The sequence below is a fragment of the Vanacampus margaritifer genome, chromosome 16, assembly GCF_051991255.1.
Source record: "Vanacampus margaritifer isolate UIUO_Vmar chromosome 16, RoL_Vmar_1.0, whole genome shotgun sequence".
In the NCBI taxonomy this organism is placed as follows: Eukaryota; Metazoa; Chordata; class Actinopteri; order Syngnathiformes; family Syngnathidae; genus Vanacampus; species Vanacampus margaritifer.
Window position 1 is genome coordinate 19,731,020 of NC_135447.1, and position 21,823 is coordinate 19,752,842.

The 21,823-nt window shown below is 38.1% G+C and overlaps 1 protein-coding gene across 4 annotated transcripts in view; it reads left to right on the forward strand.

Annotated features, from left to right (window-relative positions):
• Positions 1–16,998, forward strand: part of dscama (Down syndrome cell adhesion molecule a) — a 191,747-nt gene extending 174,749 nt beyond the window's left edge. For 2 of the 4 annotated variants that reach the window (XM_077545951.1, XM_077545953.1), the window contains 9 exons: positions 1,145–1,333; positions 1,545–1,835; positions 3,534–3,710; positions 4,239–4,269; positions 5,787–5,902; positions 5,994–6,152; positions 7,938–8,135; positions 8,694–8,996; positions 14,721–16,998. In XM_077545951.1, the coding sequence (XP_077402077.1) occupies positions 1,145–1,333; positions 1,545–1,835; positions 3,534–3,710; positions 4,239–4,269; positions 5,787–5,902; positions 5,994–6,152; positions 7,938–8,135; positions 8,694–8,996; positions 14,721–15,100 (1,844 nt within the window). In that variant the 3' untranslated portion in view covers positions 15,101–16,998. The other 2 variants (XM_077545952.1, XM_077545954.1) reach the window with 2 other exon arrangements.
• The last annotated feature ends 4,825 nt before the right edge of the window (positions 16,999–21,823 follow it).

The window sequence follows — 21,823 nt, forward strand, 5'->3', positions numbered from 1 at the left end:
CACATAGGTATTTTTGAAATTTTGAAATTATGACCAAGTATTATGTACAGTATTGTAGTTTAGCGACCCCTATCAACCATGTAAATAGTGTTGAGGAGGCCAATCTTTTCCTCTGCGTGTTCGTTTTCTTTCGGGTAGTGAGACTGTTGGTTATCCGAATGCAGGCTGGAGATCGATGAACAGTTACTTCGAAGCTTTTATTTCTACAGAATATTCCGGGCACAAGTGAGTTCCAGACAATGGCTGCAGCCTCTCACAAGTGCGAAGATTACAGTGGACTTACAACATTCTTATACTATCTTGAAGGGCGGTACCACAAAGCCCCCAGCAAACACCCCACCCGGAGTTCACCGGACATGAGATAAGACTTTAAAGACATCATTCAAACACATTGACTTCAACCACAGACAATGGCCCATTGTTGTGGAAATAGAGGAGGCTTTTCAGACATGCCGGCACCTGGAGCCATCATTCAAACACATTGTCTTTCAAAGACAGACAATGGCCCATTGTTGTGGAATAGAGGAGGCCCCCCAGCCACGACGGCACCTGGCAGAAATCGCAACAACACTCACAAAGAGTAGAATAAAGCTCTACTGAGGAAATAAGAAAATTAAAACAGTTATGACTAAATCTGGGCAGAAGACCCATCTTCAATAGCTAGAAAATAGTACACTGCACCATAGCGGGAGTTACTGGGATTCAGACCGGGTCGTCTGGTCGCAAGACGAGCGTCTATTCAACTGAGCTAACAGGCCCGTAGTTATGGAAGTGTTTGAATAACACTACAAGTTTTGTAACCTCAGCCATACTACAACCTCTTACTACTTATTTTAGTCATCATTGTGTTGCTATGTACAGTATTTTTTCCCCCAGGCTCATATTATGCTGCCCTTAAAAGAAGCAGGAATTGGGCCTTGTTTTTTTCCCCTTTTTTTCCATCTAAGAAACTCGGAAATCTCCCTCTGTTGGTCATTGTTATTTTTCGTGTTTCTCAGACGGGTTGTGACTGTGATGATTAATTCTTTATGTGTTTTTACGGCCAATAAATCTGCTTCTACTTCTACTCATCATCATCATCATCATCCGTCAAATGATTCTTCCTAAACTGATCTGGCATTCAATAACCGTATTTTGTCCCTAGGCTACATTCTGCAATATTCTGAAGACAACAGTGAACAGTGGGGCAACTTCGCCATCAGTCCAAGTGAGCGCTCCTACCGGCTGGAGAACCTCAAGTGTGGCACCTGGTATAAGTTTACTCTAACGGCTCAGAATGCTGTTGGGCCTGGACGCATAAGTGAGATAATTGAAGCAAAGACCCATGGGAAAGGTGGGGAACATGTTTATTATGGCTTTTTTTTTTTTTGCACACAACACAATAGTTGTGTGCCATGTTTGCACAAATCTTAGTCATGTATCATCAAAACGGATGATCAAACATTCCACTCTGTGTTTTGCATCTGGCTTTTGCGTCTTGTTTTACATCTTCATATAGCCTATAGACTTGTGTTCATTCTTACCTTGTCTTATCATGCCATCAGAACCCCAGTACTCCAAAGAGCAGGAGCTCTTTACCAGTATCAATGCCACTCGAGTGAAACTCAACCTGAACGGCTGGAACAATGGTGGTTGCCCGATCACCTCCTTCACACTGGAGTACCGGCCAATGGATTCCCCTTCATGGACCACAGCACAGCGCACCTCCCTCACCAAGAGTTACATCCTTTACGACCTGCAGGAGGCAACCTGGTATGAGCTGCAGATGAAAATCTACAACAGCGCTGGCTATTCTGAGAAGAGGGTCAAGTTTGCAACGCTCAGCTATGACGGCAGTAAGTTCAACTAGAAGAGTGAGGCGAGCTTGCCTTGTAGAACTATTTTGTGAAAAGGAAAGTTTTCAGCAACCAGTTCAGGGTGTACCCCGCCTACTGCCCGAAGCCAGCTGGGATAGGCTCCAGCGCCCCCCGCGACCCTTGTGAGGAAAAAGCGGGTTAAGAAAATGGATGGATGGATGGAAAGTTTTCAGTCTATTTACAAATGAGTACAGAAAGTAAATGTATTTAAAACAAAGTTAATTTGGGTTTTAATTTTGAAGATGTAAAAAGTTTTTGTAATGGATGTAACAATTTGAAGTTACTGTATATATACAGTTTATATATATAAAATCTTAGGTTTGGGCTTTTATTTTGAAATGTAGGGGGGAAAACTTTGAAGAGGAATGAACAACCGTTGGAATGGTTTGAATCAGTCAAGAAATGTGAAAATTAGAGGCAAACACCCTAAAATTATAAATTCAGGCTTTTATTTTAAAATTATGAAAAATCATTTGGATAGGAATGAGCTGAACAATTTCAAGTGGGAGGATTTTGAATCAGTGAAAAAAATGGAAATAAATTTGAATGTTGGACTTTTATTTTGAAATTTTGAAAAAATATAATTAAAATATGAATGAGCTGAACCGTTTAAAGTTGGATAAGTTATTTCTTATCTAAATTTTGGGCTTTTATTTTTATTTTAGTGGGGGTGCTGTTGCAAGAGGAATGAGCTAAACGGTTTAAGGGGATGTATCTCGGCATTTTAGGCCTTCCACAGTTAACTATAGGCATATAATGAGTAAATGTTACCTTTGACACCATAGTGATGTAATTTTTTAGGAAATATTAAGTATTTTTCTGGCTGTTTTTCTAACAGGGAAGTAAAATGCCCGGTTCAGTATAACCCCTTGTGGTTGCCGCACTCCTCTTGTCCTAGTGCCGGCTGCTGCGCGCATCGCCCACAAAACTCTGGAGAGCTGCGTTCGAACACTTGCAGTACAACCGCGTCTTCTTTAAATGTGCAAATTGGATGGAAGTTCAATTCTTCAATAAACATTTGAAACAAAATGGCTCCTTTGGCGCAAGAAATCGTAGTAGAGGAGGAGGGAGAAAAAAAAACCTGAGTGGGACGCGAACCTAGGACTTTCTGCTTGGAGGTTGAGTGTGCTAATCACTTCACCATTCATTCCGTTGAACAGGGCAGAAATGTTACTTGTAGTTTACACAAGAGTGGGAATTTAAGATGGCCAATTGTCATTTAATTTTGGTGGATCCGCACCTGATGATGTCATAGAGTGAGCATGTTTTCTCGGGTTGGGAGGGGCTGGTGATTGGAGAGCAGAATGACCTACAATTTCTCATAGAGGGGCAAATGGAGGAAAACACCACTTTGGTGATGTTTTTGGTGAGGAATTAGCATTTTAACATAGCTTAAGGCCCCCAAAAGTTGATTTTTCACGTTACAGTCCCTTTAATTACAACAATTTTAATCAGTCAAGAAATATGACATGTACAGGCAAACCCACATTTTTATTTGGTCTTTGTTTTGAAAATTTGAAAAAACAATTTGCAATAGGGATGAACTGAACAAAATTTATTCTAACACTGAGCATTTCTGTTAGTTGCACAGATTCCAGTATATGTGCATGTTAGATTATTATTTCATCCAGTGAGATTTCTGTGTAGCAATGTCATAACACAATGACCCCTTGGCAGGCACCATTGCCCCGCTGGTGAAGGCCCCCAATCTGAGTGAGGACACCTCGGGAGGTGGCGAAGGTTTGAAGATGATGGTGACCATTTCCTGTGTGTTGGTGGGAATTGTTGTAATCTTCATCGGCCTGCTGGTACTGAGGAGGAGAAGGCGTGAGCAGAGGTTAAAGAGACTGCGAGGTGAGACGGCAGAGGGCACCTGCGTCTTGTATGACGCATTCCTCTACGGAAGAGGATTAGGGCCAGTGAAGAGAGAGAAAAAAAGTTCTGACTTTAATGTGAGAATTCCGGCTTTAAAGTCAGAATTCTCACTTTAATCACAGTCAGAATTCTCACTTTTCAGAATTCTCACTTTAAAGTGAGAATAATAATTGCACTAATAGTCAGAATTCTGAGATTAAAGTGAGAATTGTATTATTGTATTATATTTATGTTGCTTTGCACGAGGCTGTCCTCTTTTTCTGAAGCGCTTTGTGACTTCTGTGTGTGAAAAGCGCTATAGAAATAAAGCTTACTTACTTACTTACTAATTGTCACTTTAAACTGAGAATTCTGAGCTCAAAGTCAGAATTCTCACTTTAAAGTCAGAATTCTGAGAATAAAGTCAGAATCCTGCCAACCTTTTTTTCCCCTTCACTGGCCCTAATCCTCTTCCATACTCATCTTCACACAGCACATTAAATATTGTATCCTCATTTTGTTTTCCAGATGCAAAAAGTTTGGCTGAGATGTTAATGAGGTAAGAGTCTTTCCTTAGTATCATTGTGCTTAACTCTTTGACTGCCAAAAACGTTAAATAACGTTTAGTAAAATCCTACGGAGCACTGCCAAAGATGTTAAGACGTTCACTATGTTTTTTTGTTTTGTTTTTGGGAAACGGGTGGAGGAAAGCCTTGGCCAGCTGTGCTGAAAGTATCAAGCAGATCTAGTTAGTATAATGCCTATTTTTGGGCACTAGATGGCAGCGATGACTCTCTTTGGACAAGATTGGGTAGGCGTCAGTAGAAGACGTGAGGCGGAGCTAGAGTGTTGAGGGGAGAATGGCTGAGGAAGCGAAAATGGCGACCGGTTGCAAGCAGCTCACGCTTGAGCATTTTTTTCAAAGACGAAAAGCATCGACCAATGCTAAAGAGCACATTGATGACGACGATGATGATGATGGTGACTCTGAGGTTGATGCCGAAGTTGGAAGCGTTGACGCGGCGGCTATGATCACGTCATAAAGCCTCACCGGCTAGTGATGCTAACGCCGGAAAACGCGGAGCACAACCGAGCACTTCTGCACAGGCGGACGTTCAATCGGACGACGAAGAGTACCCCGAGTCCAATGCATTTTCATCGGAGGAGTGGGTACAGTCTGATCACGGAGAAGACACTGGTTCTGGACTACAATGCCACCATGAATGGAGTGGATAAGATGGATCAGAACATCTACCACCCGGTATAGGAACTGAAGGACATGAGGAAGCCAGACGTACCACCACCGTAATGTCACCGTATCATGATCCTGAGAGTAGACTTGATGGCAACATGGCCAAACACACACTGCAGTATATACTTGCTATTCCCCGGAAAAAAAGGCCGGCAAGAAAGTGTAGCGTCTGCACGCGAAGGGGCAATCGCAGTGAAACTTGTTGTGCAAATCCTGCTGCGTCCCCTTGCACGCAGGGGAGTGTTACAAAAAGAAAAACTGTATTGAAACATCCACACAATTGTAAATAGTACCACGGTTGCACACATTTGTAAACAGTTTGCCAAATTGTTTTGTCAAATTGTTACACTGTTGAATGTAAATAAACGTATTTTACTATCAAAAAACACTATTTCATTGTTGGTGGTAGTGTTTTACTGAAGTAAAGCACTGTTTAGTTGTTTGTGGCATCATTCATGGAAAAAAAAGGTGTCAAATTCACTAGAGTGCATGAAATAATATCGTTTCACAAAAAGCTTGATTTCTCCGTATTTTGTTTCAAAACAGAGCATTTGGGTGAAACTAACCATTTTCTATTGTGATTACTGAAAAACGGAATAAGGTAGAAACTAACTTTTTTTTTCTGATGAAAGATGAGAGTCCAATCTTTCACATTTGGTCGTATGTGTGTTTTCATAGTCCAAACACAAAATTTTCTGTGGACCTTGAAAGATCAGTCAAAATGCTTAAATCGGCTGGCACCCACAGCATCCCTTTTCTGAAAACGTCTGGCAGTCAAAGAGTTAAAAAGGGCTTGTCATAAAGGAATAACTTCTGCTTCCCAGTAAAAACACACGTCCAGCAGAACCAGTCAACAAACAGCAGCAAACCCTCCGAATGCACATCGACATTCCAAGAGCTCAGCTTCTAATTGAGGAGAGAGACACCATGGAGACTGTTGGTAAGCACATCATAAACATATGCATTTCATGATAATCAAGTCCGTGAGCGATGGTTGCGTTTCTGAGCTTGCCTTTGTTACTGCTCTGCAGATGACAGGTCCACTGTGTTACTGACTGATAATGACTTTGGGGAAACACAGAAACAGAAGTCATCCACAGTCACCCACACTGTCCACTATCAGTCTCTCTCCCAAGCCACCGGTCCTCTGGTAGACGTGTCTGATGCCAGACCAGGAACCAGTAAGTCCAGTACGGACCCCCTTTTTTTTAATTCATAAAATGTGCAATTTCCCTAGATTTGTGTTGGAGGCTATTCTTATTTTTAGGGTGACATTTACAATCTGTCTCTCCACTGCAGATGAAAAATAGCCTTTTGGCTAAATAAATAAAATATTAAATAAATATTTACTGAACATTTCAGTAAATATTTATTTAATATTTTATTAACATTTACTGTCCCTGATACTAATAAACAGATTAAAGAGAACTAATGAAATGCGGGAGTGGTGCAACGGATCATCATTGATCTGTGGTCAGTTTGGGATCAGGCCCCACAGTTTGGGTCGCCACGATCCGCGGATTGGTTAGTGGAAAAAAAACAAAGTGTGCATTCACAGTCGATACCATTCAGACATGTCAAGAAAGCGGAAACATACTCAATGTAATACACTAAACCTAATTTCAAAATAAAGTTTTCCAAATACAGTAATGCATTGACGGCAATGCAAATAGCCTAGTACACTTTTACTTTGAAGTTGGCCCACGTCGTGATGGCTAGCTTGACTACCCTTTTAGACGTTTAGGATTTATTTATCGTAGTTTTGATTGACATTGTAGTTGCGACCAACATCAACACAACGCTATCCTAAACTAATGTTCAATTGCTAATTTAGGACGCTAAGAAACCGCTGATTAATTACGCCATCATTGTGTGATACGGCAGAAGTCTCAGCCATAAGTGGCTAGCGGTTAGCATTACCAACGAGTGTCTGGCTGGTAAGCTGTAAATGAGTTTGACAGCTGGTACCTGGGTTACTTGAATTATTTTTCAATATTCTGGAGCAAGGCTAATTTGTAATTCACTTTCCATGTTTAAAGGAAGAGAATGTGCCTTTTATTGCACTTTGAGGTATTTTCATTATTTATATATATATATATATATATATATATATATACTGTACTATATATATATATATATATATATATATATATATATACTGTATATGTACATATATATATATATATATATGTATATATATATATATATATATATATATATATATATATATAAGATAAATAGAAATTGGATGGATGTTTAATTGTTCACTAAGCATTTGAAACAAAACCGCTCCTTGCCGCAAGAAATCGTAGTGGAGGAGAGGAGAAGAGGGAAGAAAGAAAGAAAAGGGGAAATAAAGACAACATTGAGTGTGTCTCAAACCTGAGCCTGCTGCTCACAGGGAGAGCATGCATTACACCATCTGTGCAGTTAGGATTAACTGCGCAAAAGTTTTACTTGTAGTTTACACAAGTGTCAGCCAGAACCCTTTCTTGGATTTTAAGATGGTCATTTGTCATTGCACTTTGGCATTGCAAAGCAAATGTGAAGGATAATTGATTGGTTTGAATTCATTTGGACAGAATGTTTATTGATAAAGGCTACTTTTGTCAATATCCCATGGAGGGAGGTCTCAGAGAAAGTGGGGGTGCGTTTAGTCAGCAGAGGCAGTACGCAGGTGGGGCCACACCTAATGATGTCAAACAGTGCCAACAGCTCGTTTTCTCAGGTTGGGAGGGGCTGGTGCTTGGAGAGCAGAATGACCTAGAATTTCTCATACAGGAGCGAATGGAGGAAAACACCACTTTGGTAATGTTTTTGGTGAGGAATTAGTATTTTATCATGGCAAAAAAAAAAAAAGAAGATTTTTCACGTTGCTGTCCCTTTAATCACAATGAGTTGCATTATAACTACCAAACAGGGTTCAAATGAATGCCTTTCTCCATAAACTCAGCATCTTTTGCTTTTCCTCTCAGACCCGACTGCCCGCCGCACAGCGAAAGCTGGCCCGGCTGCTCGCAACCGGTACGCCAGCCAATGGACACTGAACCGCCCGCATCCTCCAGTCTCCTCGCACACGCTAAGCACGGACTGGAGGCTGCCAACACCAAGAGTCGCCGGCTCTGTTGACAAGGAGAGTGACAGCTACAGTGTCAGCCCATCTCAGGATACCGGTCAGCATCTGTTTTTAATGCATGCAGTGTCATTAACTCATTCAAACCCAATAACATATAAATACATTTCTTAATACTTTGTCCTTCACTCCCCAAAACGTGTTTATACGTTTTTTGTGGGGTTTTTTTATGCTAGAGCATACAGAAGGCTTTGATGCAGCTTCTGACCTGAAGAATTTGCCTAAAGCAAAGGTAGTTATTACAAAATGGCCAGCAGGTGGCAGCAGAGTGTAAGAGATCAACCAGGGCCATGTTGCAACAAGCTCTTTTCCCCAGTTTTAGACAGGTTTGTGAATAATGATGAAACTTAGCTATATTCTAATGCTAATTGCTGCAAAATGGAAACAAATATACTTTTTTCCTGATGAAAGCGGAGACTCTAATCTTTCTTTTGTTAGGTTCCATGTTTTTATAGCAATAGAACACAAGTGAAAATGTCTGGGAGTGAAAGAGTTAATATCAGTAACATCACATTTTCTTTAACAATGTTACATCTTAAACACTCTATTACTGACCCTGTGCACTAATATCCTCCACTATCCTCGGGCCCGTATCCAGACCGTGCTCGCAGCAGTATGGTGTCAACGGAGAGCGCGTCATCCACTTACGAGGAGCTCGCCAGAGCCTACGAGCACGCCAAAATGGAGGAGCAGCTGCGCCACGCCAAGTTCACCATCACCGAATGCTTCATCTCCGACACCTCCTCGGAGCAAATGACCGCCGGCACCAACGACTACACCGACAGCCTGACCTCCAGCACACCGTCTGAATCGGGCATCTGCCGCTTCACTGCTTCCCCGCCCAAGCCTCAGGACGTCAGCCGGGTCATGAACATGGCCGTGCCCAAGGCCCACAGACCAGGTGAGACAATTAATGCCAAAGCCCACAGAGCACATCCTGAATTAACATGAACACATACTAACATTTTTAACAGAACTAAAACCTCAAATTCATTTAACATGTTGAACATCAACTTCAAATTTGATGTGGTTGTTAGCATTCAGTAAGTCTTAACGGGATACTTGATTCATTGGGCCATTTTCAGCAGTAAAAAGTTAATATTTTGTCCAGAATTAATGTGATAACTTCATTATTTTTTCATGTACAATTAATACCTTTAAAAACACATTTTTTCCACTTGCTGTCGACTGAAGATGACATCAACTGTGCTGAGGAAATGGTTAACGACCAATCACGACTTACCTGTTTTCTGGGTTTGGTCAGCAAACTGAGCCATGAATGCTCGTTACCAGTTTCCTGACCACAGGTGATGTCATCCTCAGTCAACAGCAAGTGGAAATTTTTGTTTTTAAAGGTATTAATTATTCATGAAAAAAAAAAAGAAGTCATCACATTAATTATAGACAAAATATCTTCTTATAGTTGAAAATGGCTCGATGAGTCAAGTGTCCCTATGACGATTTTTCATTGTTTCATTGTCTATTGGTCAGTTCGATAAATGATCAGACTGTACACCTTATTGGCTTTTTCCAACTTCACAAATTGCTGAATTTTGTGATCAAGATTTCTGCTTTAAAAATACATACAAAAAACTGTCATTACGCTCATCAATTACAAAACACTAGCGGTGTAGGTAAAAATTACTTCAAATATGGAAGCAATAAAAAAAAAAACCCAATGAGGACAGGATGAAGGTCAATTATGTCAGGTTCAGTCAACCTAGAACATTTAATAAACAATAGACAAGGAAGGAAGACGTGAGACTTAGATTATTTTTACCCGCAAGGAGAACTGACAGTTGTGCACAGATTCCTACCCGCTCACTCTGCCGGGCCCTCTCTTTTTATTGGGTAGTCACTAGTTACATAGTCGGTGCGGCTCTAAAGGGGAGGGGTACACACAGCAGCAACCATCACGGATATGAGTCGTTGGGCAGATAATAATACAGACGTGTCTTTCTTCGGTGCTGTAGGTTTCAACAGTCAAAGTTCAACAGTTCATCCACAAAATGTTTTAGCCACTATTTTGTAATAAGGCACAGTTTCTGTTTTCCAGCTGCAGGAGCATGAGTGTCATTGATTTTAATCGATGTAAACAAGAGAATTAAGAAGAGCTGATGATTTCAATTTGATAAAGTAGATATTCCTGAGTATCATGAACAACTACTCTACCCTAAGGTTTTGCCATAGCTCTGGATGCTTATGTACAGTGAACTCCCAGATATTCACACTTCAGAATTTGCCTGTGTGTTGATTTTTTGGGGGGAACCAATTATTCATGCCTATACCAATACCTATTCACTGTTTTTGTGCTCAGACCAAAGCAAAAACAGTATTGCTTTGACGCCATCTACATGCAGAGGAAACAATTTAAAGTGAGTTGAGGACCTTCATTTAGACAAAAGTAATCCTTTGCCACCATCTTGCGGCCTCCTTATGCAATTACAAATCCTTTTAAAGCAGTGCTCGCCCCCTATTCTCTACGAACTGCGTCTCTCTACTAATGTGTCCCTTATAAAAAATAATACTAATACTGTCTAAGGCCAAAGAAAATCCATCCATCCATCCATTTTCTTGACCGCTTTTCCTCACAAGGGTCGCGGGGGTGCTGGAGCCTATCCCAGCTGGCTTCGGGCAGTAGGCAGGGTACACCCTGAACTGGTTGCCAGCCAATCACAGGGAACACAGAGACAAACAACCATACTCACAATCACACCTATGGACAATTTGGAGTGTTCAATTAACCTGCCATGCATGTCTTTGGAATGTGGGAGGAAACCGGAGTACCCGGTGAAAACCCACGCAAGCACGGGGAGAACATGCAAACTCCACCCAGGAAGGCCGAAGCCCGGACTCGATCTCACGTCCTCAGCACTGGGAGGCGGACGTGCTAACCAGTCAGCCACCGTGCTGCCGCCAAAGAAAATGTGAAAAAAAAAAATATATATATATATATATAATAATAATAATATTTAAAATTGCTCTTTAAGGGCAAAGAAAATGTAAAAAATGAAAAATTAAATTACTGTTTGAAGCCAAAGAAAATGTAAAAAATAGTAATAATAATAATAATAACAAATTTACTGTTAAAGGCCAAAGAAAATGTAAAATAAAAAAATGTAATTACTGTTTAAGGCCAAAGAAAATGCAAAAATTAAATAACAATAATTACAATTACTGTTTGGAGTCAAATAAAAATAAAATTACTAAGGCCAAAGAAAATGTAAAAAATAATAATAATAATACTGTCTAAGGCCAAAGAAAATGTAAAAAAAATTATATATATATAATATTTAAAATTGCTCTTTAAAGGCAAAGAAAATGTAAAAAATGAAAAATGTAATTACTGTTTGAAGCCAAAGAAAATGTAAAAATAATAATAATAATAATAATAATAACAAATTTGCTGTTAAAGGCCAAACAAAATGTAAAATAAAATAAAAATAATTACTGTTTAAGGCCAAAGAAAGTGCAAAAAATGAATAACAATAATTACAATTACTGTTTAGAGTCAAATAAAATGTAAAAAATAAAAATTAAATTACTAAGGCCAAAGAAAATGTGAAAAAAATAAAATTACTGTTAAATGCCAAAGAAAACGTGAAAAGAAAAAAAAATACTGTTAAAAGCCAAAGAAAATGTAAAAAGAAAAATATTTAAAATTACTGTTTAAGGCCAAATAAAATGTAAAAATAAATAAATAATAATAATTAAAATTACTGTCTAAGGCCAAAGAAAATGTAAACAAATATATAATCATATTTAAAATTACTGTTTCAGGCCGAAGAAAATGTAAAAAATAAATAAAAATAATAATAAATTTACTGTTAAAAGCCAAAGAAAATGTTGAATACAAAATTAAAGTTTAAGGCCAAAGAAAATGTAAAATAAAATAAAAAATACAAATAAAAATGACTCTTTAAGGCCAAAGAAAATGTAAAAAAAAAATACAAATAAAAATTACTGTTTAAGGCCAAAGAATTAAATAAAATAAATAATAATGATTGAATTACAGTTTAAAGGCAAAGAAAATGTCAAAAAAAAGAAATAAAATAAAAAATACTGTTTAAGGCCAAAGAAAATGTAAAAAAATAAAATAAAAATTACTGTTTAAGGCCAAAGAAAATATAAAAAGACTAAATAAATAAATAAATGATAATAATAAATTTACTGTTAAAGGCCAAATAAAATAGAAAAAGACTAAATAAATAAATAAATGTTAATAATTAATAATAATAATTAAAATTACTCTTTAAGGCCAAAGAAAATGTAAAAAATTAAGAATAAAATTACCGTTCAAGGCCAAATAAAATGTAAAAAAGAAAAAAAAATAATAATAATAAATTTACTGTTTAAGGCCAAAGAAAATGTAAAATAAAAAAATGTAATTACTGTTTAAGGCCAAAGAAAATGTAAATAAATAAAATTACTGTTTAAGGCTGTTTAAATAATAATAATGATAATAATTCAAATTACTGTTTAGGGCCAAAAAAACGTAAAAAACAAATAAATTTAATTACTGTTCTGGCCAAAGAAATTGTAAAAATTTTTTTTAAAAAATTACTGTTTAAGGCCAAAGAAAATGTGAAAAAAAAATTACAATTACAATTAAAAAAAAAAGTGATTTACAAATAAAAATAAAGTTCTGTTTAATGCAAAAAATATATATTATGATTATAATATATATATATATATATATATATATATATATATATATATATATATATATAATAATTAAAATGACTGCTTAAGGCCCAAAAAAATTAACAAATTAAATAATATAATAATAATAAATATATAAATACATTTTAAAAAATATTTAAAATGACTGTTTAAAGCCAAAGAAAATGTAAAAAAAATAAATACATTACTGTTCAAGGTGGCAAGCCAAAGAAAATATAATAAAAATAACAATTAACTCTTTGACTGCCAAAAACGTTAAATAACGTTTAGTAAAATCCTACGGAGGACTGCCAAAGACGTTAAAAGACGTTCACTATGGTTTTTTGGGTTTTTTTTGGAAACGGGTGGAGGAAAGCCTTGGCCAGCTGTGCTGAAAGTATCAAGCAGATCTAGTTAGTATAATGCCTATTTTTGGGCACTAGATGGCAGCGATGACTCTCTTTGGACAAGATTGGGTAGGCGTCAGTAGAAGACGTGAGGCGGAGCTAGACTGTTGAGGGGAGAATGGCTGAGGAAGCGAAAATGGCGACCGGTTGCAAGCAGCTCACGCTTGAGCATTTTTTTCAAAAACGAAAAGCATCAACCAATGCTAAAGAGCACATTGATGACGACGATGATGATGATGGTGTCTCCGAGATTGACGCCGAAGTTGGAAGTGTTGACGCGGCGGCTATGATCACGTCATAAAGCCTCACCGGCTAGCGATGCTAACGCCGGAAAACGCGGTGCACAATTGACGACCGGTTGCAAGCAGCTCACGCTTGAGCATTTTTTTCAAAAACGAAAAGCATCGACCAATGCTAAAGAGCACATTGATGACGACGATGATGATGATGATGGTGACTCCGAGGTTGACGCCGAAGTTGGAAGCGTTGAGGCGGCGGCTATGATCACGTCATAAAGCCTCACCGGCTAGCGATGCTAACGCCGGAAAATGCGTAGCACAACCGAGCACTTCTGCACAGGTGGACGTTCAATCAGACGACGAAGAGCACCCCGAGTCCAATGCATATTCATCGGAGGAGTGGGTACAGTGTGATCACGGAGAAGACACTGGTTCTGGACTACGATGCCACCATGAATGGAGTGGATAAGATGGATCAGAACATCTACCACCCGGTATAGGAACTGAAGGACATGAGGAAGCCAGACGTACTACCACCGTAACGTCACCGTATCATGATCCTGAGAGTAGACTTGATGGCAACATGGCCAAACACACACTGCAGTATATACTTGCTATTCCCCGGAAAAAAAGGCCGGCAAGAAAGTGTAGGGTCTGCACGCGAAGGGGCAATCGCAGTGAAACTAATCTGTTGTGCAAATCCTGATGCGTCCCCTTGCACGCAGGGGAGTGTTACAAAAAGAAAAACTGCATTTTAAACATCCAGACAATTGTAAATAGTACCACAGTTGCACACATTTGTAAATAGTTTGCCAAATTGTTTTGTCAAATTGTTACACTGTTGAATGTAAATAAACGTATTTTGCTATCAAAAAACACTTGTTGGTGGTAGTGTTTTACAGAAGTAAAGCACTGTTTAGGTGTTTGTGGCGACATTCATGGAAAAAAAAAGTGTCAAATTCACTAGAGTGCATGAAATAATATCGTTTCACAAAAAGCTTGATTTTTCCGTATTTTGTTTCAAAACACAGCATTTGGGTGAAACTAACCATTTTCTATTGTTGATTACTGAAAAATGGAATAAGGTAGAAACAAAAAAAATTTCAGATGAGAGTCCAATCTTTCATTTGGTAGTATGTGTGTTTCCATAGTCCAAACACAAAGATTTTCTGTGGACCTTGAAAGATCAGTCAAAATGCTTAAATCGGCTGGCACCCACAGCATCCCTTTTCTGAAAACGTCTGGCAGTCAAAGAGTTAAAAAGGCCCCAAAAAATTATTTTACAGTTACAGTTTAATTGTGTGTCTTATCCCACAGGGGGCGAGTTGGTTCACCTCCCTCCATACCTGCGCATGGACTTCCTGTTAAACCGAGGCATGTCTTGCTCAGGCTCGTCCAGGGGTACAACAAGCGGGGAGCGATCGGCCATGGGCCAGGCCTGTCTGGAGCCACAGAAGAGTCGCTCGCTGAAACGGCCCTCTCGCATGGCGCCCCCGACGCCTACAGAGGCCCCTCAGGCCAGCAGGGACCCAGCGGCCCAGTGGCAGCCCGGCTCAGCTGCCACGCTCCCTCACAGAGAGGGCTCCGAGCTGGCACAGGCCGCCAAGCTCAGCACCTCCCAAGAGTCCCTGCTGGACTCGCGAGGACATCTGAAGCAAAGCAGCAATCCCTACGCAAAGTCCTACACGCTGGTATAACAGCAGGGGATCTTGGACGGGACTAGAATTCACTCTAACACTGGACTTAACACTCAAGTGCAGTAAACGGACTCACCACGCAGTTCTGTATATATGTCCGAGCCCTCCAAGGGTACGGTCACTTTTACTAATCTACTTTTATTTATTTTAGAACTTCCTTTCATCTCCTCTTTGTATTTCTTTCATTTTTTTCCACTTAAAAATGAAAAAAAAAATCACTCATCAGAAATGACAAGCCAGAGCGTTGCCAAACTAATTGAGTAACAGGGGAACGTTATTTACGCTTAATTGTTGTTCATTCTTTATAATTGATGGGTCATTAATTGTTAGTTGACATCTATTAATAATCATTAAACCATAGCGACAATGTTTTCATAATAACTTGGACATGTTTTTTTTACTTTTTTGGGAGTGGAAGATGAGGATGAGAAATCTTTTTTTTCCTATGGAATATCACTGAATGAAACTTGGAACAAAATAAATTGACACCCGTTCACTTTTCAGCTGCTCTCAAATTACTTTACTTTAGTTACTTTTTTGGAAAAAAATAAAATCAATTTCTAAGGGATGCATGGGGACTGACCAATTCAAAGACAATGACGATTACCATCATTGCTGGACAGCCTTGCTGAGCATTTTGTCACACTTATCAAATGATCCAATAAGAAGATTTATTATTCTTATTACTATAAATATATATATAAAAAGAGAAATCACTTTTATTTGTGGATATTACAGGGAAGAATTGATTTGGTTGATAAAGTCTTTAGTCATATTTGCACATATCATGTTTTTAATAGGAAATGGCGTCTCTTGTCGATCTTTCTGTGTCCCATTTGCCAATGGTGCAATATGAAAAAAAGAAGACAAGTCTATGAAAACTATTGCTCTATACTGTTCTGTAATGATGAAATGTTGTGAGTGTACTGGACACATTCCAGCTATGTCTTCAGGTAGTTTGCCACTGCTTGTGTGCCAGGGTGGTGAGTGGCGTTAGGCTAGAAATGGCGGGTTTCCACAATTAACTCATTTGCTCCCAAAACTTACTGTATAATAATGTTCTATTTTAAATATTGCCGTGGTCCCAAAAACGTATTTATACAGGTTTTTTTTTATGCTAGAGCATACAGAAGAGTATAAAAGATCAACCAGGGCCATGTTGCAACAAGGTCTTTTCCCCAGTGTTTTCAACAGCAACTTAGCTATATTCTAATGCTGAATGATGAAAGAAGAGACTCTAATCTTTCTTTTGGTAGGTTCCATGTTTTTATAGCAATAGAACACAATATTCTGTGGACCTTGCAAAATTCAGTAAAACAGTTGCGAGCGAAGGAGGTTGCTTCAGTGAAAATGGCTGGGAGTGAATGAGTTAATGGTTCACACTTGACGGCGCCACCAACTTGAGTGTGTCCAAATAGATTCCCCTTTCTCAGTGCACTAGGAAGAGTCCTCAGGGCTCTCACGCTCCTCAGTAGATCGACTTGCTGCATTGCAGTGATGCTTCTCTACAGGGAAAAAAATGTGAGACAATCTAGCAGATCCCCCATTCAAAACTAAAGTATGTATACAAAATTTGGGAAGTACCTGAAAAATAATACAATGATAAATGTTACTTTATTTGTTTGTTTTCTTTTGTGGCCTATACCCTGGCACGTTTTGACCTTCTGTTCCTTTCTGTTTTTTTGCTGAAGGGAGAAGAATATTAGCCATTCTTCTGTGAGTTTATTCTGTCAGTTTCTATGATTCGCTTCATTCCTAACTGTCTTTGTTCTGATGTTTAGTTGTTAACAACAATGTCACATTTTATTTTTTAACATTGGTGTTCACTATGGTGGCACTAGAATAAAGATAAACTAACACAAAAATTTCAATTTTGCTTAATAAAATGGCTGTTCCCCGATGTGTCCTTTCTTGCACATGTTTGGCATGAATGTTGTTGTTGATGATGATTGCAGCTTTGTTGAGGGTGAATGGAGCTATCAAACTGGTGTTGACTCGTGGGCTATCTACACATGTGGTTCACAAATACGCCTACGCCGTGTGATTGCATCTCTATATTGAATCTTACTGCAGGCTTATAGTCCATTTGCAAACTTCCAGTCACCGACGTCATGACTAGAAAAAAAAAGCGATGTCCCTATTGTATCTGTAGAAATTATTATTAGGGCCCAAGCAACGGCCGCTATTTGGTAAACTCATTGTACACAAACTTCTAAGTACTGTTTATGTTGTCTTCGTCCAAGTTAACTCCAGTTGAAGGCTTCCAGAAGCCGCAAGCAAAATGTAAAAAGAAAAATAGTAAGTAATTTACAAGTTACCAGATTAGATGAAAAGGTATGTGGACAATGGCAGCGTTTTACTGATTTTGCCATAAACAATGGAATTGATTTTCTAAAAACTCAGCAGTGTAGTCTTTTAGTTTTAAGGCTATGCTTAAAAGTACAACACTTTTCCGCACAAAGACAATGAAAAATGATGGCTACAATCCCCTGCAATATTATTCAGTGAAGCGACCAAAAGTTTAGCTTTCATTAACAGGTACAGCATTTACATCATCTGATACAAACCAATTGACGAAAAAATTTACTGAAGTTTGTAGCACTTAATATTTTTCAAATCATTCTCTTGCAATAGCTGCATCAACCCACTGACAAGAAAGTTAAACTGTTCTGCCTACTGTAAAAGTGTTTAAAAAAGTGTTTCATAATAGGTTAAATGTTTTAGAATGCCATCATTCATGTATATTATTTAGTGCTTAATAGGTCATTGTGTTTAGAACAATTTCTTTGCAGTCAGCATTTATACTCCAGTGTTTCCCACACCATGTTAATACTTCAGTGGGCCACACAAATAAACTGGCCACCACCCAAGAAGTTTTCAAGAACATTTATTAAAAATATATTTTAAGGAAAAATTAAAAATATATAGATATACCGCATGTAAAGGAGATGTAGAAACAGGACTGAGACCCCCCATAAAAAAAAAATTTTGCGTGATTTTGTTGTCCTTGAATCACTCACCATTGTCACTTCTCCTGTGTTCCTCTCACTGGACTGTATACTGTATACTGGATAGCCGACAGCCCATACATGCCAGTGTAAGCTGTTGAAGCGACAGGGCGGCCATCTTAGTCCTCCCATCTCGCGAGCAGACTACTGTATAAACCAGAGGTGGGCATCGAGGGCCGGAGTCCTGCAGGTTTTGTATGTTGCCCCTCTCCAACACCGCTGATATATAATCAACTCATCAGCAAGCTCTGCATAAGCCTGATAACGATCCTGTTGATTGGAATCAGCTTGTGTTAGAAGTGAGAAACCTCCAAAACCTGCAGGACTCCGGCCCTCGAGGACCGAGATTGCCCACCTCTGGTATAAACGATACTTATACATACAAATTAGACATATACAGCTCGTAGGCTCTTCGTATGGTTAACAAGTAAAAAAACAAAAAATTAACAAGTGGACCATATGTGCTGCATTGAAGACCCCCTTTTTCTTTATCGCTCAGTTCCTTAGACCCCAATATTAGATTTGACAGAGTCCTCTTTTGTTGAATTACAGTTATAATTCTGCAATAAAAAATATACAATTTTCCTCCTGTAATAATAATTAAGCATATAATTTATACATGTATTTAATGCAAGTTGTAAATTGTCTGAAGTCCTCTTGTTTATGTTTAACAAATTTAAAACATCATAAATCATGCTGTTTCTACTAAGTACTGTCTCAAATGTTCTCCAATTTCGATACTGTAAATGTATAGTATTGTATGCCGAGAAACGTTTCTTGGAAGGAGTAATATGGCGGCCTCCCGGCTTCATAGATCTTGGCCTATTGGTTATCCAGTCATATATTCAGATTAGGGGTGTCAGGCGATTAAAAATTTTCATTGTAATTAATCACATTACTTCAATAGTTAACTCACGATTAATCACAAATTTTGTATCCGTTTTAAATGTACAATACAATATTATTTTCTAAGTTTTCATACTCTTGTTAAAATAAAAGTAGAAAAAATGTTAAACTAGTAGAAATATGGCTGCATCTTTTAGTCATCGATACACTTATTTCAAAATAATTAATTCAAATTAAAAAGTGAGTGTGATATTGATTTGTGTTGGTCATTTTTCTGCCACTGGATGGCATAATGGCATTTGTAAGACGTTGGTGACAGCTCAGTGCATTTTTCTTTTCATTTCTAATCTTTAACATTATTTAACTTGTGAACTTCTGCACATTTTTAAAATTGTAAAATACAATTTAAGCCCAGTCTCCACAAATACATGCATTATTATTTAATTTATTGCTGCTAAATTTTGATGTGGACGTGTCTGCTGCGGTGCGACTGGAATTCCCTGGTACAAGCTTTCCAAATAAGGGTAGGTCATTAATTTCGCATTTAAAAAAAATAGTAGCATTAAAATAACTTTAAATTAACTCAAAATTAACGCACTAATTTTGACAATTCAAAGTCAAATTCCAATTAATTCAGATCGGCGGTTCGTCTTCTTCGCTAATTCTTCTTCTACGCTTTCCATTAACTTCCTGTGGCTGCGCTACAGCGTCACTCCAGACTAGGCAAATACATTACAGCCGTTAAACGTCTTCCGCATCTTCTTTTGGACACACGCATGTCTTGAAACGAAAGTACAAGATTTATTTTGAGGAACGAACCCAGCTTTGCTTCCAAGTAAACAGGGCCTAAATACACACTAAATAATTACACACCAAGGGACACCTGGACAAGACACACATGACTGTGGGCACTGATTGGCTGACACAAGAGGTAGAGTAGACAAACACAGGTGGACAAGATCACACTTAACAAGACAAAGGGAGACAAAGAAAACACAACAAACAGACCAAAATGGAACTAAAAGTAAACAAGAACACAAAAAACCCAAACCAAAAAACAACCCTAAACCCATAACATGACAGTTTTGACCCTCCTCAATGTCTTTCCAAAACTTTTGATTTCCTTACAAAAAAATCTAAATACAAAGGTGGACATTTAAATCAATCGATTTTGCGGACATTGTTAAATCCATCTGTATGTCGGTCGGGCTTGTATGAGGCAACGCATTTCGATGAAGTTGTCAAGTAATTCTTTATTGCAGACACAGGTCCATACAAAATAAAAACACACAGAGAAAAAAAACAATGAATATTAAAATATACTAAACTATGCAAATCCAAATTTACACAAAATAGTGCACCAATGCAATCTAACCTTCAAGGTCAGTCTATAATGGCTTTTCATTGGGCTGACCGAGGCTTCTATTATGTGATTTTCTGACCTGTCTAGTTGACAAATAAAACTAAAAATCAACTGCCTTAACAGTACATCAAAAGTTGGCACTTTTTTTTTTGTGCCACAAACAATTGACTGGCACTATACCATCTAGGAACTCAAAGAAAGAGCCTCATTGCATCATTGAAGGCAACTTTAAGCTTTCGTAAACTTGACTTCTTATAGTTGGACCACAGCTAAGCAATATAGAGTGGTGTAATATAAGTTCTAAACAATGAGCGCTTAACAGAATAACAGTACATAGAAAACTTCCTAATCAACCAGTTGGCCTTTGAGTATATTTGAAGGCACTGGCAAGAGATATTTTTGTCATCCTCCAATCCTCAGATATAATATGACCGAGATATTTGGTTTCCACACATACATCAAGGGGGCTGTTCCGTAAATCTTCTTTTTTTTTTTTGCGTTATATATAATATCATGATTTATGCTATAGTGGGAGCACATCTTCAACATCTGTTACCAGCACTATATGGGCTAAAAAAGACCAGATCATCAGCATACATGAAGTGATTTACTATTGTATTGCTCACAGGACATCCTGTATTAGACCCATTCAACAGAATTGATAGGTCATCAATATAGGCATAAAATAAGATGGTAGAAAGTATTCCTCCTTGTCTTACTCCGTTACTAACATAGAAGGGATCAGATATAACATTATCCCATTTGACCTGGAATTTCTGATTGGGATACCAAAACACTAACATTTTTACGAAAAATTTGGGGACACCTCAACAATTTTTCATGGTTAACTCTGTCAAAAGCTTTAGTTGGATCAATAAAACATAAAAATACAAATGTATTGAGGCTTATACACTAAGAAGCCTTTGTGCTGATTTAAATATCTGTAAAAATGTTTGCTTATCAACTAAATGTACAATACGTTTGGCATATCTATGCAAGTATAAATTCAGCTGTTTATGTCTAAGTTTGTGTTTTTTATTTTGTAAGGGGGTAGGACTCGATACGTTTTTTTTTTCTTTTTCCTACTCCCTTTTGAACATGTAAGATGTGCTTAATGATGATTATGTATGTAAAATAAAACCTTCTTTTAAATATTTTAATTTTAATTGCAGTATTTCTGTTGCTGGTCTATATGTTCAATGAGCCAAAAAAAAAGAAAAAAGATACAATCTTTTTAAGTGCATCGATACAGTGGTCAGTTCCATGTTCCATGAAAAAGCTATTGCAGAACACTACGAAATCCCAGCGTCATGGTAACAACATGGCGTCCGTATGTCATGTGACCAGCAGCTAACTAATCACAGCGTAGTAGCTCTGAAACCAAGTTGGCCAAACTCTCCATCTCCAGCTCTGTGGCTGACGGCGCACGACTGCCATCTAGCGGCCATTTAATCAAGTGCCGTCATTTGCAGTGCTCAACGAACTAGTGCTGCTGTCTCAGGCAAC